We start from the raw sequence: 23,823 nt of genomic DNA on the forward strand, positions 1-23,823 counted from the left end.
TTGGATGCACAGTAACCCTCTCTCCCTTCGCCTTATCTTTCAGTGTAGTATTTACTCTCCAAGACAATTAATAAGTTAAAAAATCGTAACTTGCTACTACACCTGCAGTTGCGCTTATGGCCTCTAGGGGGAAGAGTTACTTAGTACTGCTTTAAAATAAAGGTTAAAAGTAGCATGTTGTTATTTTAAAATGTGTCGTAGATTATTTTTGTGCAATATATCGATTATCGCAGTATCGGCGTATCGTGAGATTTGTGAGGTACCCCAGAAAGTAAGGCCTCGTTAAGGTAAAATCGTTCAGGAATCAAACCTACTTGCTCTGAGGCGCGAGCGCTAACCGCTGCACCACCAGAACACAATGAACAAATTATCCACGAGGGGGTGCTACAGAACCCATAGCACCCCTTCTTCTCACGGCCTTGGCTTGGTCTCTATTTTACTTTAGTTACGGTATCACAAATTTATGCAAATATTTTTTTTCATCCAGTTGTTTCTTTTAAATAAAAGCCTTTATATCCTATTTATAAAATATATCATGGAATAATAATGTCGAAAGTAAAATCGCTGCATCTCAGGGCTATAGCGTTTCCAGCCAAGGGCGTCAATGAAAGGATCTTGTAAATTAAATGTAGCTTAAAGTGCAAAGTGCCTTAATGAAAATGAAGTTGTTGATGATGTGCATGATCAGCAGCCAATGGCGGAGTGTCTCCATTTACAGGTGCTAATGCTCTTCCTGGAGATGAGAGAAGAGACCCGGGCTCGAGCCTTGCGCGGGACGAGGACAGTGAAGATGGTAAACGCAGTCAAGCAAATCATGTAAGCCCCACATCCGACAGTACAAGGCTAATTCCGAGTGTTCAATTTGAATACGGCTTTTTCCTAACACACAAAGACGGCATGATGGTACGCAATATCATCAAATGAGATGCAGCTCAAACAAAGTGCCAAAGAAATGATGATGGGTTCAAATTTGTCCAATGTCTTTGAACTATGATGGCCAAAATCTGCTATTTGTATGTTTTTTTATGCTACACCATTGTTTTAACAGTCTTTTCATAATTAATTTAAATGTAATTCAGAGTTTCTTTATTTTTTGAATTGTGGCCACAACTTATTTTAACTCATAATGCCTGATCCCACATTCATTTAGCAAGTAGGAGACTCAGAATCTCTCCGCAGAAACTGAAAGGTTATGTCCTCCTTGCTCATGTTTACAAGCGGTATATCTGCCTTCAGTGCCATCACCGTTTGACTGTTCCTAAAGTGCGTTGCACCGAGGCACACCTCCTCTCTCCCTTCACTTCTCTTAGTGCCTTTTTCTGTGCAGTGCGCGCTCGTGTGGAAGTGGAAAACTGGCACGGTGGTAGCGTGGCCAAACAGCCTGGGGGCCACTGAGGGAATAAAAAAAAAGCACTGTGCTGCAATGCCCCCTAGTGTGGAATTAGGTTTACAACAGAAGCAGAATCAAAACAGGCCTAGAGGACTTTCCGCCGAAATAAAATAAACAACAGATAGCTAACCCCATGAACAGCAATTATCCTCCTGCATTTCAGGCAGAATATGGAGGCATTTAGAAAGGCAAAGTTTTGATGATGATGATGCAATGTCCATATCCAAGAAGCCACAATATATATTTAGTCTTTTTGTTAATACAATTTGATATTAATAATAATAAAGAAATGTTCACCTTGTGTCGGTTAGCGCCGTTTCCTCACTGCAAGAAGGTTTGATCCCTGGGTTGGATGGGGCCTCTCTGTGTGTAGGTTGCCTCTGGGTGCTCAGGTTTCCCCTAACAATACACATAAACATGTACAATAGGTTAATGGCACTTGTATCACAAATTTGACTCTGTGCATAACTTCAAATCATAACAGCGGCGCCCAAGAAGTGACTTCCTGTTTCGATCCAGCACGCCAAAATAAAAGCACACAGCTCGTCTCATTGATTAGTTCAGCAGGTACTTACAACATGACAAGAATATAATTAAATACACACATTTAAAGTGTTTTGTCGGTTAATAGTTAGGCAGAAAGAACGTTGAACTAATGAACTGCTGCTTTTATTTTGGCGTGCAGGATCGAAACAGGAAGTCACTTCTTGGGCAGCATTGTTATGATTTGAAGTTATGAAGAGACAATTGAATAATTTGAGCTTAAGCCTCTCAACTATTCAATTTATTGGAACCTACAGTGTAGACAAAATTTTGGCAAACAATAAGAGGAGTAATGGAATATTGCCAACTGTACGGAGTTGATTGAAATCTCTTAATAGAATAATAGGATAATCAAATAAAGTGTTGTGTCTTTTAATCATAAACATGATATATATTTCTACATCCCTAGTCTCAACTTTTCAGTTAACTTTTGCATAGTAAAAAAAACATAAATCGAAATGTTTGCCACCTATGCACTTCCTCTCTTCACAGTCTCCTATTAAAGCTTCTCCAAGATGGAAATTTACCAAATCCCCGGAACAGACGACACCCCACCGCGGCGCTTCCGTATTTTGGATGGCTTCGACCTCGCTGGGGCCCACATTTTTAAATCTTTTCGAAGGCAATCTGATTTTACACTCTCTCCTGCCCCACAGCCATATAATCCTGTTCCTACTGCTTGTCAGGCTGACAGGGAGAACATGCGCCCGTGGGCTGTGTGCATGTGTGTGCCCAAAAACATCACTATTAGATGAAGCGTGGTCCGCCGAGACCCAAGAGGACAACACAGGATAATCGAAAAGAGGGGGGAACCAGATTAAAAAACACAAAATGGGGAGGAAGCACTTGTGTGTAGTGACAGAGGAAAATAGTCAAAATATTTAGGGCAGCAGACGTTTAAAAGGGTAATAACTGGGTGATACTAGTCACAGTCCAAGTCAAAGACTGGGATTGAAAGGAATAGATTTTGTTGGGCTACACACACAGCACCCAAAAACCCCTGAAGAACCCATAGCTGCAGATTTTGGAAGACTAATTGATCAGATAGACAGGACAGTTTATAGATTATGTGGTTATTTTACACCACCCATTATGCATTGTACCAACACAATTAAGTAATGTGCTTTGTAACAATAACTATACACAAATTTCAACAGGAACGTGCACCAACTCCGTAATTCCGACTCGGAATCATCTAACCCGAGAAGGAGCATTTAAAACGTGAAACGTAAAGCTTCAATAAACCGCATTATCTGGCAGATGTTTCCCAAATCAACTTCAATCAACATAAATCGGATAAGCGTCAATGCTCTGTTGCTTTAACGTCTCAATTAACGGTTAAAAGGAAAATATGAAACTACTAGTGCTGCACGTACAACAAATAAACACACTACACTATTTTTTCTAATATTACATTGAAGTTTGTCTGTAAACTGATTATAGGTCAAATACACACAAATATTTTTCCAACATAAAATGTTGCATAATGCACCTTTCACATAAGTGTTACCAATTTATATATTGGTAACACTATATATATTGGTAAAATATACTATATATTGAATAAAACTAAAATGAATTAGTTTAATACATTTTTTGTAAAAAAAAAAAAAAAAAAAACTATTCTTTCACTATTCTTTATTAAATCTTCAGAGACTTTATCACTGATACTTCTCATTCATTTGCTTTCAGTTTCAGTTTTCCTAAATTATCTCTCTCAGCTTAAACAGCTCATTCCAGACGAGTTGGTTAAAATTTCTGAACGAGAATAAATGTGCTCAGTCAGTGACGAATTTGCTTTTTCAGGCTCACTGCTGTAATGCTTTTTCACCACCAGATGGCGCCTACACATTGTAGCCTACCAGTACCAACACTGTGCGATACAGTGTGACACAATTCTGAAAGTGTCATCAACTCACCACTATATTCATGAGTCATGTGACCGTCAACCGCACAGATATACAGCGGGCCCAGTTGCAATGCCGTGGGAACCCAGGGTGCTGAAGGTGCTGTACCACCCCCTGGTGGAGAGTTTGTGCATTGCACGCAATATTAGTAATTGGGAAATAAGCACAGGAAAAAGCGTTTTTGGGGCAATCTTGTCCCTCAGCACCCCCTAACCAAAATACGTTCCCACGGCTCATATTTCCAGGATGTGACACTGTAAAAAGTTAGCTCTACATGCTGCTCTTCTCCCCGCCCTGGAGGTGCTCATAATGCTTCCTGAAAACATTTGAGGCTCGGCTACATCAGCGCGCACGCATGGTGGAATGAAATGGCGAGTGTCCCAATTCGTTTTATTTCCAGGAGCTCACTGCATGTGGAGTAGTGTGTGTACCATTATCTATGACCCAAAAAGACGTTTTGCACAAATGAAATAAATGGTAAAATTCGTAATCGTGCACATTCAGCAATAGGTGTGTTTAAGATGCCGTTGCGGCTCGCCTGGATGGTTGGCGAGAGTAGCCGGCGCAACAGGGGCGGAGAAAAAAAGTCTGAGGCTCAATCCGAAACCATCAAATTGTAGCCTCTAAGCACTAACACTAGCAACTAACTCCTTAACCTTTCATGGGGTCAACTGTTAGACCTCTATGCAGTTAGGGAACTAGACCTTCAGCAGCATTTGCACAATCCGTCCGTCCTTAAACAGGGGAAGGGGAAGTGACATCACCAACAGCTGCTTTTCTTCTTCTTTAAAGTTATTGGTGGAGCGCAGGTCAAACAAAAGTGCATGTCGCCCCCTAGTGTACAGTGTCCAACAACAACATAGTGTCCAAACAAAGACATTTAAGGAAAAAAATAAATCCAAATGATCCATACATTTCCCTTTAGTGTTATTTTATTTCAACAGCTGTTTCATAAAGCTACATTATGCAAATGATCCATGTGGCTTAAGTTTCTACTAAATGAAAACAAAAGCATTTAATCTGTTTACTGAGTTTCCTCTTTAACACTGACATGTGACTGAGCTGTGGGGACGACAACATGGATTTATCACTTTTATAAAGTTTGGCTTGTGCAGAATCTTAATTTTTAATTATTATTATTTTTATTATTAAATGTGCTCCTGTCAATCAACAGTGGTTGCGCATGAATCACTCGAGGGTGGGGGCGACGGGGGTGGGGTTTTTTGGCGCAGTGGTTTGTGGGATGGCACATAGCTCCTAATCACTGGTTAGTTAGCATCAGAGGTCCCTATGCTAAAGTGGCCATGATAGTTAGCATCAAGGCTCCTTTTCCTAACTACTTCCTAACTGACTTACCAATTCGGAAGCATCTTGCCATGGCGGACGCTGACGCACATCCGGTTTGGCGTAAGAGCTCTTAGCAATCTGCCCGTTTCGGAACCAGCCTGAATTCAATCCGACCCTCCACATGCAGAGAACAACGAGAGCGGCCTCAGATCACGCAGCGTCTCGTTCAGATATCGCGTTCATTTAAAGTTTATCCTAAATAAAAGTCCTTCACCTCCTGCTCTGTTTCCTTCACTCCAGAGACATCATTCTTCATCAGAGAAAACTTTCCCATTCGTTTGTTTGTTCAGGTTTGTGATAAAACATGTCCTTTTAAATCATTAGTTTGTTCTGAAAAGCATCAAACATGAGCTCTATTTTATGGGGCGATGCATAACTTTAATAGTTTCAGTCATATAGTTTATTTGTTCAGATCTAAGAGGAGAGGGGAGGGGGCGAGGAGCACGTTTCTGATCACAGCAGACTCGTATCCAATCACCTGAGCGTGAGCCGCAGACAGGTGGGCGTTTTCCCGTCATGCACGGGGCCGAGGAGCCGCTGCAGTTGCCTCTGGAGAGATGCAGCGGCTGATCAAGTCGGCTGCTCTCGTTGGGGTCTCACGATCTTTCCGTGCCCCACGTGCCCGTGACATCAGAGCCCGTCTGGAGCAAGTCGGACAGAAATCTAACCGGCATGCACCGTGCGTCTGCAGTCGGCTGTCAAAACTGCGTCCGTCTGGCTCATCTCAAACACACCTATTAGTAGTGGTCGGACTAGCGTTTCCCATCAGGTGTTGGGCAGCTGCCACGCCCATTCAAAATGACTACCGTGCATAAATTAGACTCAATTTAAATAATAGGCCAATGTCTTTATTTATCTAATCTCCAAATTAAAATCACAGGCAAGTGGGGAAATGTGTGGACAGATTAAGTTGCCTCCCTGCCTTAATAAGAAAGACAGAGTAAGAAATTGCAGCTGTAGGAGGACTGTGTTGAGGAGAGAGAAACCATGCTGCGCTCAGCAGACACGTGTGAAATGGTGCGGCAGCTGCAGAAACATCAGGGGTGGTACAGAATCGAGTTCACCATACTTGTCTGCATGAGCATAGGCCAAACGCTGAGGCCATACAACTCTTTTCATCTCTGTCTCTTCCTGCTGGCTACCACGAGATGTCTGCACTTTGCCACCCACCATGCAATCCTATACTTTATTCGGGCTCCCTCTGCTGGGCATGAATCAATGTTGGCGTCGGCGATGGTGACTATGGTGATACTGAACCATTACTGTACTCTGCAGTGGACACTTGTGAAACTAATGTGTAGGCTACATTTTAATAAGAACTAGTGGCTTACACTTTCATGGCACTGACACAGACCTGGTAATGAAAAACACAGCTATGAAGAGAAACTTTTGTTAAAAGGCACTTACCTGCTTTTGCAAATAAACTCTTCATATATTTAATCTGTTGTCAGCAGTTACTAAGATTTTACACGTAGCCTATGCATTGCTCCCCAAGCAGCTCTTGATGTTGAAATTAGTTACACCAAGAAAACAGCAGGGGGCAGCAGAGTATCAGAGTTAAAATACAGAGATTACGCGAGACTGTACGTCTACTTGTGTGGAGTAGTAGAACTGTGTAAGTGACATTGCATACAGGGGCGGACTGGCCATGTGTTCATTCTGGAAGAGCACAGAAGGGCCGGTCAGGGCTTTACCTAAATCTAAAAGCTTAAAAGAAAAGCATCAAAAACAGCGACGAGGATGAAAACGGAACAAAAATGTGCCGGAAAAGCAACAAAAAACGTGACAAAAAAGCAACGATAAAAAGCTGTGAAAAACCAACAAAAAAATCCACAAAAACACAACAAAAATGTGACGACAAAGCAACAACAAAAAAACACAAAAAGTGGAGAAAAAATAACATGACAAAAAATAACAAAGCAACGGGAAAAAAAACCAATACAGCCATAATAACATAACAAAAACACAAGACGGTGACGAATACACAACAAATACACACACAAAAAAAACACAAAAAGTGATAAAAAATGTCACACACAAAAAAAAAACTATGGAAAAGCATCAAAAAACATGACAAAAATGTGACAAAAATGCAGCGACGTGACAAAAAGTTTCAATCACTTCTGTCGGTCTTTGCTTTCAAATCAGGCATAACACTGTTGCTCTTCGGTCAAGAAGTGTCGCATTCACTCTAATTTGGGCCAGGCTGGTCAGAGTCCAGGGACCTTTTTCAGTCCCAGTCCGCCCCCGATTGCATACGTCCACTCTCAGAGGTGCAGAAAAGTGAAACCCCTACCCAATCCAGAATCCATGGCTTAAACAAGTGACACAGACCGGTAAGGTTCATCAAGATTTGTTTATTCAACAATAAAAATAAAATCTTAGAAAAAATATCTCAAATGAAACGACTTTTTCGAATCCTGCCTCAAACCTGATCTTTTCTGGACATAGAAAAATACAAAAGGCACTGCGTAGAAATTCTGCTGCATGTATAAAATACTACCAACCAAAGCTGCTGGGATTGACATCACATTATTTTCAAACACCATCTTTAAATGCATTTCTTAGCAGTGCAGACTTACCAGGAGTAGAAAGATTCGATCATTTGGTTAGGAAAAAAACCCAAACAATAAAACTGTAAGGAGTGCATTTTTTTTTCCGTTTACAGTACAAAAACGGGAATTTTAAGACCTATGAGTATAATTTCAGTTCAATTGTCAAACATTGTGTCCAGACAATGAATGATGTAAGACTTTGTATAAACGTGTTGAATCTTGAGCGTTTCATACAAGAAGTGCATTGTCTGTACATTAAGAGCCCTCAGACAGACGGGTGTGTTAGCGGGTGGTGGGATAAGAACCAAAAAACCAAAAGTAACAGGAGAAAGCAGAAAACCTGGTTCGTCTTTAAGTATGGTTACGCAATCTCTTTCATGTAAGTGGCTTATGTGTCGACATTCTTTCACCTCAGGCATCTCGAAAAACATCGCCAGCAAAATAAAGCATGCGTTTCATTCCGTACCTTTGCTGCCGATTCAAATGTGCAAACTCATTATTCATTCATAGTCATTAGTAGCTCCGAGCATAGGGCGACAGTATTTTTTTTCAAACAACGTTGCGCAAAAATCACAATCTCTTTGGCATTCACTTCCTTGCTAAACCTTCAACCCGAGACGTAGACAAAAGGAAAAACAATGTGCCTGGTTCAGTGTAGAACAATTTCATTTGGCATCCGGTCGGAGTATATAAGGTCCACTTTAGATTATAGGAAGCCGTGCTCGTCCAGTCCTTTGGGAGTGACCGGCTTCCACTTCACAATCGTTTTTGTGGAATAGCCTGTAAGACAAGAACAAGAAGCGCAAAATCAACTTAGCATCCTCCTGTGTAAAGTGAAGGCGCATCAAAACAAATAACAATATCACGCTTTATCCAGGCTTGGCACTAACAGGCCCAGACTTATTTAGGGAAAAAAATTGCAGATGACCTAGGCTTGAACTAATGAAATTGACTGTGCATGACTTCAAATCATAACAACGCTGCCCAAGAAGTGACTTCCTGTTTCGATCCAGCACACCAAAATAAAAGCACCATTTTATTCATTAGTTCAGCGGTTCATTAGTTCAACTTTCTTTCTGCCTAACTATTAACAGACAAAAGACTTAAAATGTGTGTATTTAATTATATTATTGTATTGTTGCAAGTACCTGCTGAACTAATCAATGAGACGAGCTGTGTGCTTTTATTTTGGCGTGCCGGATTGAAACAGGAAGTCACTTCTTGAACGGCATTGTTATGATTTAAAGTCATGCACATGCACAGAGTCAATTATGTACATTTTCAACAATAACGCATAGATAACGTTTTGTTTTTTTGCTTTTTTTTCTCTCAAGTGTGCAAAAATATCAAATTACCAGATTCTGCTCTGTTTTTTGACGACTCTCTGGCATCTGTCGCTGTGCCTCCCCTGCCTTCCAGATCACTCTCCCCCGATGAAGTGTGGTCCTCAGCTTTCAAATAAGGTTTCTTGTGATACTTGGCCCGGTACGTGTCCGTCATACAATTGTCCACAGAAAAGTAGGTAGTCGGGAGCCCCCTCTCGTTTAAAGCAGTGGGGGAGTCTGCACCGTCGCGGCCGCCTATGGACGGACTGTCGCTCTCGCTGGCCGACAGATCGTTTCTGTCTTGGTCGGACGATTTGGAGCTAGCGTCCGAAGAGAGGCGGTGCTCTGACGGCGTCTCTATCCAGCGCCTAAAACTGGCGGAGTTGTACCCATTTCTCGGGGCGTCTGACGGGAGCGTGGGAATGCCGGACAGGCTCATTGGTTTCGGGGGTAAGGGAGGGTGGTAGCTTTGTGGATAGGGGTCAGGATGGGGCTCCTCTTGTTCGGAATACGGCCCCGTCAGGTCGTCTGAGCTGTTCCACTCGGAGCTGCTGGTCTTGGGCAGATAAGGGCTCACGGGGCTGCCGTCTACGTCGTCTTCACGCTCACCGTCACGGCCATTCATTTTCTCAAAAAGGCCAGGGGTGTATCGGAAGGCTGCTCGTCTGTCAGAGAAAAACACAGGCATGCGTTCGCTTTTTAGTCACAATATGAGATATAATGGTCAATATTCAATAACTGTCTTGAACATTGTGATATTTACTCCAGGGACTGCGGATGGAAAATAGCTGCTGAGCTAAATCTGGTACAAACCATCTCCTCTTGTAAAGACTAAGGGTAAGGGTAAAATAGAACCAAATTCAGATAATCATAACAAACATTTGAAGCAGAACTAAGTAACTTTTTTACCATAATAAATCCTTTCCATAGTCCCTCTGGGGGTAATACATGGGATAATTGGGGGGGTCTTTCATCTCCCCCGGTGTCTCTGACCAGAAAACCACCCACACACTAATAGAATCATGCAGAAGAAGCTAACAGGCTAACGGGCAAAGCTAACTGCCGTCTAGCGCCACTTAAACAGTATTTACAGCCAAGTTTGAGTGAAAAAAATGATCTCCATTGTGCAATTGTATGTACAATATCCCTCTCTCCTTTTGTCTTTTCTGTCAGTGTAGTATTTATTCTCACGGACAATTAATGAGTAAAATAACTTAACATGCTACGACACCTGCAGTGGCGCTTATGGCCTCTAGGGGCATGAGTTACTTAATTCTGCTTTAACTTTTATCAATAAGATTCTTACGTTTAAACTCCTTGCTTATGAGTGAACTGGATCATAAATATAAATAGAAAATTTGTCCCATTTCCCCAATCGCTACTATCATACTTTGACTCTTTATCTGCCAATTTTGAGGCATTTGATTATTACTATAATTAGTTCATCATAGGCATACAAAACTACTCATTTACAGTTATTGAAATGGTTAAACTGGGGCGTATTATCATTTTGTTTCTAAAAATAATAATCAAAGTTGACGTATTACCTTTGCATGTTCTGTCTTGTATGGTTTATTTCATCAAGCAAAACTGGGGACCTTTTTCCGTTTTCACCTAGAAATGTATGTGGAAAAAAGAAAAGAAAAAAGAAGAAGACATAGTTACAATAAGAGTCACAGCCCGAGTCACATGTTTGAACATCCAAACATCCCAGTAGCCCGAGCGCAGTTCAGACTGGTTATCTAACCGGGGTCACGGCCTGGTGTTAGGAGAGGAAGTCTGGCAGCACACCCTCGGGCCCCCTGTGTACCAGCCGCTGTCTGATCCAGCCAAACAACAGCCTCAACAGGGGAGCGAGAGTTCATATAAGCCTCAGCTAATGAAACAATACTGGCCCCGGGTGAACTAAGGCGAGAACTGGAGCCGGGGACTAGTGCTGCTGAACAATATTGGGGAAAATAAGCAGTGACCGAGAATAGCACACTGAAGTTACAGCAAAAGCAACTTGAAGTGTTTCGAGAAAGTTGGGCTTTATTTTTTTTAAAAGAAAGCACAAAGAATTGCCAAAAAAACTCCCATAAAACGTAGCCCTGACAGTAGCCAATAAGTGTGATTCACTGTGTGGCTAACAGCTGACTAACAGGACAGGGCACAGTGAGTGTCTAAAGTCCATATGTGATGTGTCAGCGCAGCCTGTTTGCTTGTCCCCCCCTTCATGTGCGCTCTCTCAAAGCATTAGTGGCTAAATCCTTTGTGCTGGCATGCAATTACACCGGGGTCAGACTGTAGCCTCCCAGATTCCCCCCCCCCACCCCTCCTAACACTAACACTACTGAGATTTTAAGCTCCCGAGTCCGCGCCGCGATTCACGATTTGATTCCTCTGTGATGATCTGCGACGCTGATGGGCCACTGTGAAAATTTGTGGAAGAAGGAGGGAAGGAATGAAGGGAGGGAGAGGAAAGAAGAGGAGAGAAGAGGAGAGGAAAGAAGAGAAGAGAAGAGGAAAGAAGAGAAGAGAAGAGGAGAGGAGAGGAGAGGAAAGCAGAGAAGAGAAGAGGAGAGGAGAGGAAAGCAGAGAAGAGAAGAGGAAAGAAGAGGAGAGAAGAGGAGAGGAGAGGAAAGAAGAGAAAAGAAGAGGAGAGGAGAGGAAAGCAGAGAAGAGAAGAGGAAAGAAGAGGAGAGAAGAGGAGAGGAAAGAAGAGAAGAGGAGAGGAGAGGAGAGGAAAGCAGAGAAGAGAAGAGGAAAGAAGAGGAGAGGAAAGAAGAGAAGAGGAGAGGAAAGAAGAGAAGAGAAGAGGAAAGAAGAGAAGAGAAGAGGAGAGGAGAGGAGAGGAGAGGAGAGGAGAGGAAAGCAGAGAAGAGAAGAGGAAAGAAGAGGAGAGAAGAGGAGAGGAGAGGAAAGAAGAGAAGAGAAGAGGAGAGGAGAGGAAAGCAGAGAAGAGAAGAGGAAAGAAGAGGAGAGAAGAGGAGAGGAAAGAAGAGAAGAGGAGAGGAGAGGAGAGGAAAGCAGAGAAGAGAAGAGGAAAGAAGAGGAGAGGAAAGCAGAGAAGAGAAGAGAAGAGAAGAGGAAAGAAGAGGAGAGGAGAGGAGAGGAGAGGAGAGGAGAGGAGAGGAGAGGAGAGGAGAGGAGAGGAGAGGAGAGGAGAGGAGAGGAGAGGAGAGGAGAGGAGAGGAGAGGAGAGGAGAGGAGAGGAGAGGAGAGAAGAGAAGAGAAGAGAAGAGAAGAGAAGAGAAGAGAAGAGAAGAGAAGAGAAGAGAAGAGAAGAGAAGAGAAGAGAAAGAAAGAAAGAAAGAAAGAAAGAAAGAAAGAAAGAAAGAAAGAAAGAAAGAAAGAAAGAAAGAAAGAAAGAAAGAAAGAAAGAAAGAAAGAAAGAAAGAAAGAAAGAAAGAAAGAAAGAAAGAAAGAAAGAAAGAAAGAAAGAAAGAAAGCATTCACAAAGAGAATCCCCTTTTGCTGTCAACAAGAAAGAGGCCAGGACTTAAACAGCTTTGGACATTATATCCATAGAAATTGAAACATCACTTTCTTAAATCTTTATTCGAGTTGGACTTTGAGATCACGGGGTTGTTAAAAATGAATAGCAAAACAGAAGTACAGCACCTCCTGGGAGGGGTGCATTTGAATAGATCGTTGTGTTGTGCAAAGCAGCCTGGAATAAAAGGGCCATAAAATTTCAAGGGACTGTATTGAAAAATGAAAACAGTGTAGTGTCAACACAATAAACACAGGTTGTCTATGTGCGTGTTGATCCCTCGTGAGTGTTGAGTGTTCAGAACATGCCCTATGAAGTCATTTCTTATTAAGCGTAATATAGTTTATCATGGACTATTCCAGAGAAGCGTTTTGCCATAGCACTTATCTCACGTTTTTCAGCCAATGTCACCGGTTTAGCGCACCGATTCATCAACGGAATTCTTATGTGACCTTAAGTACACTAGTTTTAAATAATGTCCTTTCTGTGTGGTCCCATCCTTTTTTTTTTTTTTTTTTTTTGGGAAAGTGCAGCTTTTAGAGGATTCTGGACTTTTAATGCACTGTTGGAACCTGCTCAGGCTCGTCTCAAACTGCAGCGCAGCCAGACCACAGCATTGAACCGCCGCCAAATTGACTCTGGACACATTTACTACAGCGAGGCATAAATATTCCACCCATAGTGATGTAAAGTCAGTCTCAAGCTGGGAAGAAGTTGGTGGGGGGAGATTTTAGTGCCTGATGCCCCTTTAGACTGTAACTGGAGTGGGCAATGGGGCGTCTAATTGCAATCGAAACTTTGTCTATGTATCTAATAAAACCTGATAGCCCTGGAGTATAGACCTCTGAAATGCATAGTAATTATATCAATGCGATGCTTAAAAAGGCACATTTTTGTCGAGGTGCCTTGCTGTGCCTGTGAAAAAGCACTAGAGGGCAATCATTCTCAAATTGTGGTCTATACAGGAAGCAGAACTCAAAACGATATTAATTTAGTTGAAAACACTTCCCCTAGATTAAAACTTTCAAAAGGGATACAGGGAAGAAAAAAAGGTATGGTAAATCTTCTTGTACAATGGGCCATATGCTTATGTAGTGTTGCAGGATAACAAACTTTATTCAGGATAAAGGTCAAGGCGAGTGATTGTGGAAACAGAGCAGGCTTATTTCCATACACAGCACCACTACATCCTCAGTCTGACCTTAACACTGGAGAGACCGTTATAAATCAAAAGACTTTTCGCACATCACGATCTCAATGTGGGTCCTACAATGCAGCACATACATGACCAAGGAAACTTTACTTAACCTTTTCCACTGCGAAAGGCAACTTAATTGGGTTTGTTTACGTACCATGAGAAATTGTCGATAGGCTGTCTTCACTGCGCCTCTGAAGAAAGTTGTCCCTGCAAAAGTAGAATCTTTTTAAAGGGCAAATCCTTCACAATGGTTCAAGCGACGTGTAACTACTACATATTCCACCGCTTTCGTCGCCGTATGAAATCAATTACTGAAATGCCTGAATAATGCAGTGACTTTCGTCCCCAGAGTACTCCGAGTACCGAGTTGTCAGCTAGTTAGCGTCATTATCTCCGAACGAGACCTAGACTACAAAGCCAAACAATGACAGGCCAGCACAATACGGCTGCCATATCTGCCTCGTGAGCATTTATGTTAAGTGGCTCTCTTGCTATTCCTGGAACAGTTTGTTTGTAAATCTTAATTATTTATAAATGCCAGCGCTTTTGAGACCGAAACGCTAAAATGAGAGAGCCAACGGATGACAAAGCAAGTCTTTGGCAGCATCACACAGCAAAAACTTGGAGGAGTCTGGCTCACAATTCTTCTATACTTCTGGCTTGTGATGAGCAATTCGACAATATCGCTTTGAATTGAATCGTGACGTGATCCAGTGACAAGCTGCCAATCTAAGAGGGATCATTGTACGTATTATAGGGATTCAGTGCCTGGTTAGTGCAGCTCTGTGCTCATAATTAAGGTAGAGGCTCGACTGTTTACCTTGAGAGTTGCAGCTCTGGTATTGGCCGCAAATCCTTGGAGGAATGATTCTCGACCACGGGCGAGTCCAGGTTTGCCGACCCGTTGCTCAGCCGGTCACTGCTCTCGTACCCAGACTCCGTCCTCTGTATCTTCCAGTTGTCGTGGCGCACTTTGAGAGTTGCGGAACTTTTGGACCTGTCGCTGTGGCCCCCCCTGCTGTCCGAGTCCAGCGAGCTCCGACTGCCCCCCGTTTCGTGCTTCTGCTCGTCTTCGTAAATAGTCATGAGGGATTTGGGTTTCCGCTCCTCTCGCCCCTGCCAGATAAAGTCCCGGTCTCTTTCTCGATCGCGCGACGGGGACTGGCTGTTCGGCCGTCTCCTGGGGCTGTGCTGCCGCCTCTCCTGTGTCCCGTTGTCGCTCTTCAAAACGCTGTCCACATTGAGGGCCTCGCGCATCGGTTTCCAGGGGCGACTGGCCCTGTTTCGGCTGCCCGGTCGTTCCCTCGAGTCCTGGCTGGAGTCTGTGTCGTAGCCATTGGAGAGCTGGTCCACCCTGGAGCGGTGGGTGCCGTTGTTACTGGGTAACGCTTGCACCCGTGATTGTGTGCGTTGGGTTTCGTGAGGGGTGCGTCCCAACTGGGCAATGCGCTCGGGCCGTATGGGACCTTTGCCCTGACTTGCGTACAGTCTGCTCTCCATGTGCTGCTTGAAGCCATTTTCGGGAGGGGACGCAGAGCGGGAGTAGATCCTGTCGTGGGCTGGATCTGAGGGAAAAAAAGATGTTTCAGTGATTCAGTTTGTACCGTATTTTCCTTTAAGACTATGAGTCGCAATTTTTTTCATAGCTTCAAAGGCTGGGGTTGGGACTTAAACTCAGGTGCGACTTATATAGCAAAATATATAATTTCACATGTTTGTTCAATTTTCCCACTGACAGCCACTAGAGGGCGCTCTAGGCTTGTGTACCAGTATCTGATACTCCTGTGCCTCTGATGATTTAATCGAAAAATAGAAAAAAGCAAAAAGAAAGTTTAGAGTGAGCTAGAATCTTGTGAGGGACTGGTGAAAAGTGGAGGTTACTCTTACTGCAATGAAGAAATCAAGAAAACAAAAAAGCTAATATGGCAACGGCTAATGAGAGCTTGAACAACAATGCTGGGAGAGGCTTGTAAACGGTGCAGTTACGCCTCCATGTAGTTGCCAATGGTGCAACTTATATACGTGTATCTTTTCTTCATTAAGCATTTTTTGTCTGGTGTGACTTATACTCCTGAGCGACTTATAGTCCGGCAAATACGGTATATGTAGTTGTGAATTGGTTTAAAACAGACAGGGAGAGACCAAACTAAAACAGACCAAACCAAGACAGAGCAGCGGACTTTACTTGAATCTAGACAATCTCTTGGTTCTCAGTTTCAGGTATTATTGGAGGAATGTGGGAGTCTTTTCCCTGAACAGGTTGAACACTGTCAACAATCTTTTATCTAAGCTGAAATATAGACAAGAATAAATACTAGGGAGCTCTTGTGTGGAGAAAACATCTTGGTTACTACAAACTCTTCAGGGTGAACTCCATCTAAGTTGGATAGTTACAAACTGTATTTGAAGCAGAAGTTGTTTGGTGCCATCTTTGTTGTATAAAAGTAGTTCACTAGATCCAAAAAGATGAGGGAAGCCTGCTCAAAGTTAGGACAAGTTGGAAAGTGCACTCTCGGTGCCATAAAACCACAAGTTTATTTTTAAAACATGTAAACAACAATATGCATTATTCCTCAGTGCACAAAAATAGTACTGCGGTGCCAAGACCAAAATATTTTACAGTGACAAAGACACAAGGAAAGTTATGCAAAGGAGCACAGCAGGTCGAGCAGAAAGTAAGGAAAAAGCGAAACAACTCGAGGGTTCCTGATGCGTGTGAATACAGCTGACACTGAGGTGAAAATGAGAGCCACCAGGAGCAGTCTGCGGTGACGCACGTTCCCGAGGTAATGAAGAGCCGTGAATACTTTTCTTTTTTTCCCGGGGTAAATGAAGAGCCATGAATACATTTACAGCAGATAAAATGGGCCTTTTGTGTGTGTGTGTGCGTATGCGGTTGCCATGATGGAGTGGCACGTCTGGGCGAGATGTGCACCGGCGTTATGTGTCTGGGGCTCCAAGGACAGGGCGGGCCATAACAGCCTCCCGTCAGGATATATGGCACACATCCTTCCTGCTCCGGGCACATGTGTATCAGCTATAGGGGCCAAACAGTCTCCCTATTGGACTATCACTGAAACATAGGGTTCTTCTTTCAGGTACGGGAAGTATTCAGAGCCTTATACTTGGGCATTTTGTCTGTGTATTAACAATAAAATGAACTTTCTTTCTTTAACTTTTCATTTGCATTTTAATCTGAAGCACAAATACCGTACTTGTCGGACTATAAGTCGCTCCGGAGTATAAGAGGCATCACCGGCAACTACCTGAGCAAGGAGGCGTAACTGCACCATTGACAAGCCTCTCCCTGCAGCACGTTGTTCAAGCACCCACTTGCAAACTTGTTCCTTTATCTGTGGCCATCAATCTTCTAGCCTGTGATTAGCTTTTTTTGTTTTGTTCATTGCACTATGAGTAACCTCCACTTTTCGCCAGTCCCTCATTCGTTCACTCAAAACTCTCTTTCTGCTGCTCGATTAGTTTTGAAAATTTTCAGTAGTACAGGAGTAGCAGATACTGGTACACAAGCCTGGAGCGCCCTCTCGCGGCTGTCTGTGTGAAAATAACAAACCTTTGAAATTATATATTTTTACATATAAGTCGCACCTGAGTATAAGTTGCACTCCCAGCCAAACTATGAAAAAAAAGTGTGACTTATTGTCCAGAAAATACGGTACACATTTCCCCCTTTAAATGTGTTTCTTGAACTTTGTGCTGGTGAAACAGACAGAGCTCCAAAGGCTCTGGATCTGCCAGACACTAACAGACGTCAGCACTTAATCCCTTTTTTGACACATTGCTCCCAAACTGCGCGTTACATAAGGGCTCAAGACATGAATGCTGGGTCTTTCAACTCCAAAGAGCTTTGCACTTTTCACATGTAAAAATATGTTTACGCCTCGTCTACAAACCTCTGTGGCGGGACTCGGGCCTCCGCGGGGCGCTCCTCTCCGCCTCCCTCCTGGACGTGTGCATCCCGTGGACGTCTCCCGCGCGATGGGCCGCTTCTCGTGAAATCTCCCTCAGCTTATCGAGTTTCACTGCGCAGGAAACATGGGAGATTAGAGAGGAGAAAACTGGACCTATTTTAAAACCAATGCAGCCCTTTATCTCAACCATGAAAGTTGCAGTCACAATAGCGTCCCATTGACACGATTGACCTAATATTACAAAAGCGAAGGATTAGTCTTTTAGTCGGCAGATTCAGCAACGAAGTGGGAACATTGCAACGCATAAGCTACTTTTCTACCCTTCTATATTTAGAGGATATTCACAAAAAACACAATGAAAGCAAGATACTGCTGACTGCAGAGTACTGTATGTATAGGAGAGACAATTCACCAATAAATCAGATCATTGTAACCTGAAAGTAATTTACTAAATGTACTTAAAGTGCATGTGGCAGGTTGTAATGTTAGAAGACGCCAGTGAAGAGACAGTTTTATACAGAAATGTTGAAAAAAGCTGAAAAGGTTCAGTAAAATTTAAATTCAAGACCAAACACCAGATTAAACGGTGTATACATAATGGTCATAATGCACTGCTGTTTACCAGGTCCTTTGGCATCGCTGTAGTTGCTGCGTGTACTTGTGTAGTTGCTGTTATGTCCACTGGTTTGTCCACTGGCCCGGCTCAGAGTCGAATTCGTCTTCTGCACCGAAGCTCCTTGACTCAAAAAAAAGTTCAGGTTTTCTTTGGTCAGCTCCAGCTTTTTAGGAGGAGGAACGGGCGAATCAGGACCTGTGGGATAAAAGAAAGTTAAGTTCGCTCAAAGATGACAACCTCTCTGGAGAAACACAAAATCCGCCACCTGGTTGGAAGACAAAAATGTGGAGCTTTATGAGAAATAAGTGCCGTGTCTGTCAGCTCCGACAGACAGTGAGCTGCACCTGGGGCAGGGCCAGTGCACAGAGAGGAGGAGGATCTTTAAAAAGGGATAAAGCTCCCCAACCAAACAAATTCATGGATACATAATCCGGCAAATGGTAATCTGGTGGCAACAACAGATTTCTCTGACTGACTAGAGCGGCTACAGCGGCGCCACGGCTTTGACCTCAACCGCATTACGCAGATTTCATTTACACAACACTGACCGACATTTTTGGGCCACAACATTTGAAAATTAATAAATGGCACGACTAATGGGGCCCCCTCTAACCTTGTGCATCTCCGTTGACAGAGCTCTTGTAGTGATTACCGTTCTCCGCGATAATGGCACTTCCATCAGGATTAGCGTAAAAAAGCAGCAGAGGCTGGAAGTGACCTTTCACACATTTGCTGACCACATCTTTCCACCTGGAGCCAATCTGTCGAGATAAACAAAAAAAAAGACAGGGGCACGTGTGAGACGCTGGGTTTAGTAGAAAACTAGAACCACTGCTTCACACTGTGCAAGGTCTCAGTCGTCCAGAGGAGTTAAATATCCCATTAACACTCTGTCAGGTTAAATAATGTGTGTCCCCCCCCATTTTCGCCAACATTTTTGACTAAAGAACTATACGATAGACATACGTTGAACTAAGTTATGTCTTAACCATGTCTAAAGCAGAAATCCACCTTACTTGACTCATTTACCACTGTTCTAGACCCACAGACAAGCAGAAATAAAGTCTGCCACTGAAAGGCACTAAATTCCATCTCTCTGTACCCTTGCTGCAGGTACGGAGTTGGCAGATGCTGAGTCCTATAGTTCATGCATCATGGTGTCTGTGGGGAGGGGGTGCGCACACAGCACACGCCTCTGATGGATTGACACGACGCCAGCTGGCCACTGCGACGCTAAAAACGCGAGGAGTGTGGCAGACAAAAGCACGGTACAAGGCATCCAATCCATAGAACAAAGAATAGCGGATTCAAGACTTATAATATCTGAGGAATAAAGAGTGCGATATGAATATTTCACTGCTACATGATTCAATGAGCCATACAAACTTTATGAAATTGTATAAAGATGTTCACACATGGATACACAGAGCATACAGTAATGGAAAGTACACAAACAGCAGTGTTACAGCTCAGCATATTCAGTGGGTTTGTAATTGGCTTTTTACTTGTTAAGCTCTACTTGACTACTGCAGTTTTTCTGATGACAGAGTCGGAAGAGTGCACTAAAGATGAGGCAGGAGACAGAGGGCTCGCTGACTCTTCACTCCTATGAAAACTCATCAAGGACAATCGATGTACCGTGCAATAAAGACATTCAGCGATAGCATACAGCGATAGTGTTCAATAGCATTATGGCCTGATATCCCCACGGCAAAAAACAAAACAAAACTTTGTGTCTATCCACAGAACCAGTGTGTCAAGTTTTAGATAAGTAGAGATGTAGATAATGATGTCCATGTTACCCACTTGTAACACATCAAAATCCTCACATGCTGCCAATATAATCCCCTATTATAAGCAAAAGTGGAAATCTTTAGCAGCCTATATTATGAATGATGTATAATATAATTCTAATAATATAATAGATGAATTGATAAATGGAGACTGTGTTAAGAATGTATGTAGAACAAGTCAAACTACCCCACTCATCTAGAACAAAGCCAACAACAAAGATGCCAACTTCAATTGGTCAAGTTGTGAGCACTTACATACAGTGTCCACAGACAAAACCTCACAAGAAGGTTAAGAAATTAAACCAAAAAGTGTTTGTGTATGGTAAGATCAGAGTATGTTTGTCACTGTCCATCTCAAGGACTTGCATGCCATCGTACTTTCCACCTTGTCCTACTGTCTCCCAGTTTAGACGCTCACAACTAAGGAAATACTGGAACCTGTGGCATCCAGATATCCACCACAGGCTCCCTGGTTGGACCCACCTCTGCACTGCTCTATCACAGTCTGGTGCCTTGACTTTTCAGAACTATGCCCTGAGCCATGGGATTAAGCTCTACTTCCATCTGCTCAACAACTGCCCCTTGGCCTCACTGTCTGCTCTGGTCCTACGACCCAGCTCTCGATCCGAGCGTTCAACCCGATCCACCACAAACCGGCTCTTACCCATACCTAACTGCAGGAACACCTATGGACAAAACCCATTTATCTGTGAGCTCAGCAGGGCCTGGAACAGGATCCCCCTTACCATAAGAACCATACTATACAGTCACCTGGTCAATTTCTCACCTCTTTGACTGTGGCGTCGTCGAAGAACACCCACTTGGAAGACTTGGTGTGGAAGGCGAAGGCACAGTAGTGACGGCTGGAGAAACAGATCATCCCCACCAGCAGCAGTTCCCCCTTTTTGGCATGCTCGTCCGTCACTCGGGAGAAAAGCTGCATCAACACACACACACACACAAACACAAGCAGCAAAAGTAAGAGCGATTGCCCATGAGCTCCGGCACGGGAACACGTGGAGAGGCAGGAGACGGATGTAGATACCCAGGATTCAGTTAGTCCGTGTGTGTATGCCAATGAAGGGGCATTGATTTGACTGACCGTACCGATCAAGGGTGGGCTGAGTCACATCATTCAATACTGGAGACCTACCACAATGTTGAGATTTGATTCTGTTATTCTAAAACTTTTCACAACAAATCCAGAATAAACAAAGCATCGCTACAAAATATTATCATTCATCATTTAATGTCAATTGTTCTGTCCTAGATATGAGAAATGTTCATAAGTAGTGGTGATTGTTTTCCTTTGCCACAACATTTACTGCTTGCTTTTGTTGCTCAACTCAATAAAAAGAATCACAAGGGTGGAGGCTTCCTTTAGCACCCGATAAAGTCACATAAAACCCAGCGTAGTGGAGCGAGGCTTATGTGGCCCAATGGTAGGAGGCCGGCCAGCGAATTCTTCATATAGTGGGCAGTGCAAATGTCAGATAAATACTTTGAACAGTACTCCACTTGTTATGTAAAGAGGGGGGCATACAGTGAGAGCCTGTCCTTATCTCAACTATATGATGTAAGCTTGTTGTCCCACTTAACTTGTTCATAATTTGCAAATGTCGGTTAAAATGTCAGACTATAATGTAGAGTAATCACTGCATAGTTTCCACCGATAGAAACATAAATCATTTTGGTATCAGACAGCGACAAAAAAAAAGGCAAATAATTAAAAGCGGCCAGAAAACTTTCTGATCCCACTTGTATGCACGCCATTCCCCGTGATGGAGGAGAGGTTTTGACAAGCTGACCGGAGCCAGCAGGGGCTTTTTGATCAGAGGTCCGGGCCAAATGGGCACAGGGCGTCGACTGCTTATGCAACAGCCTCAGACTTGCACAAATAAATCTCCACTTCATTTCCCACATAGTTCTTTTTTTTGCCTATAGCACCAAAATAAAAGGAAAAGACGCTCAAGGCTCAATAATTACCCCATTTTCCGAACTACAAGTCATACTTTTTTTTTCATAGTTTGTCTGGGGGTGCGACTTATACTTGGGTGCGACTTTTATATCAAAATATATAATTTCACATGTTTTTTTTCACACCGACAGCCTGCTACTCCTGAACCAATGAAGATTTAAAAAAAAAAAGCTTGTGAAGGACTGGCGAAACGCGGAGGTTACTCTTACTGCAATGAAGAAAAGGAAAAAAAGCTAATCACAGGCTAAAAGCAAGATGGCCACAGCTATAGGAACGAGTTCGCAAATGGGTGCTTGAACAACGTGTTGCCGGGAGAGGCTTGTCAACAATGCAGTTACGCCTCCATGCCCAGGTAGTTGCCAAGGCTGGTGCGACTTATACTCTGAAGCGACTTATAGTCTAGAAAATACAGTAAGCTAAGAGTAAAGATTCTCTTCGTTTATGATTTCTCACGCTGTTGTTTGATGAACTCACCGTGGAGAGGTTGAGGAGAGGCCCGAGCGAGTGGATAACTTCCTGCGTTTGATCCGACTGCTCCGAATCCCAGATGAGGCCGATGATGACGATCTCTGGGCAGTTCATTAGTACCCGTCTGATCTTGATCTTCTGCCCACACATGTTCTGGGAGAAAAACAAAGGGGTTATGTACTGAATGCACCAACACAGTGTTATTCCTAAATGTTTGGCGGACATTAGCTTGTACATACTGGGCAGTTCCGATAGTCCCCCATCGTGCTCGCTGCTTGCAACAATTCCCCAAAAGAATCCGCTCCATGACGACGGTGCAACTGTTGACTACAGAGAAACAACATTAGCTGCCGAGGGGAGTAGATGGACCGCTGAAAAACGTCACATGAATGGCCTTGTAGTAAAAATGTGCCAGGAGAAGCACAAAAAGAGCGGGAACAAAGAGTAGCGAATCGGGTTTCATATTGTGTCTTACCATAAAGCCGTGGTGGAGACGTAATGGACGAGCTCTGTGAACGGGAGGGGGTCTGAGGTGGCTCCGCAGCTGTGGCACACAACCTGCACGGCGACACAGGAGCATAGTAACAAAGGTGAGCGGTGAAACGGAAGAACAAGACATTTTATGGCTGCATTTTTCATGTTTTCATATGTGATTTCTGAGTCAGTCACAATGACTCATGGGCAAAACCGCAACAAACTGGAGTCAAGTATTAAGGAGTATGTAGTAGTTTAAATAAAGTAACAAAGAATAATCAGAATAGTCAAATTCACTCATGTACCCTCAACATTATATTGTCCTGGTAATATCAGTTTACGTAAACATGCATGAATGACACATAACATAACTCCAGGTATATTTTTTTCACAAGAAGACAATGATATAACATGAAGCTCAAAAAGGTTGATTAAGCATATTGCTCCCTTTAAAGCAGTACTAGGTATTGCCTCAGAACAAAGTACTCCCTCTCTCCCTTTGTCTTTTCTGTCAGTGTAGTATTTACTCTCACGGACAATTGATGAATAAAAATCAGTGACATGTTAAAACACCTGCAGTGGCGCTTATGGCCTCTAGAGGCATGAGAAGTAACTCATGTTGCGTTTTTTTACTCATCAATTGTCCGTGAGAGTAAATACTACGCTGACAGAAAAGACAAAGGGAGAAAGGGATATTGTTCATCCAATTACATGAATTTGTTGGCTGTGAATACTGTTTTAGTGGCGCTAGTTTGCAGTTAGCTTTGCCTGTTGGCCTGTCAGCTTCTTCTTCGTGATTCCATTAGTGTGTATTGGAGGCTCTGA

At 43.2% G+C, this 23,823-nt stretch overlaps 1 protein-coding gene across 3 annotated transcripts in view; it reads right to left on the reverse strand.

Annotated features, from left to right (window-relative positions):
* Positions 1-7,647: 7,647 nt before the first annotated feature.
* Positions 7,648-23,823, reverse strand: part of usp53a (ubiquitin specific peptidase 53a) — a 34,642-nt gene continuing 18,466 nt past the window's right edge. For all 3 annotated transcript variants that reach the window (XM_079580339.1, XM_079580338.1, XM_079580340.1), the window contains exons 6-17: positions 23,000-23,082; positions 22,764-22,851; positions 22,531-22,677; positions 20,866-21,015; positions 18,899-19,046; positions 18,292-18,480; positions 17,652-17,780; positions 14,561-15,305; positions 13,895-13,947; positions 10,615-10,681; positions 9,098-9,732; positions 7,648-8,522 (exon numbers count right to left, since the gene is read on the reverse strand). In XM_079580339.1, the coding sequence (XP_079436465.1) occupies positions 8,449-8,522; positions 9,098-9,732; positions 10,615-10,681; positions 13,895-13,947; positions 14,561-15,305; positions 17,652-17,780; positions 18,292-18,480; positions 18,899-19,046; positions 20,866-21,015; positions 22,531-22,677; positions 22,764-22,851; positions 23,000-23,082 (2,508 nt within the window). In that variant the 3' untranslated portion in view covers positions 7,648-8,448. The remainder of the gene's footprint in view (positions 8,523-9,097; positions 9,733-10,614; positions 10,682-13,894; positions 13,948-14,560; positions 15,306-17,651; positions 17,781-18,291; positions 18,481-18,898; positions 19,047-20,865; positions 21,016-22,530; positions 22,678-22,763; positions 22,852-22,999; positions 23,083-23,823) is intronic.

The sequence above is a fragment of the Gobius niger genome (genome assembly GCF_951799975.1).
Source record: "Gobius niger genome assembly, chromosome: 21".
NCBI classification, from domain to species: domain Eukaryota; kingdom Metazoa; phylum Chordata; class Actinopteri; order Gobiiformes; family Gobiidae; genus Gobius; species Gobius niger.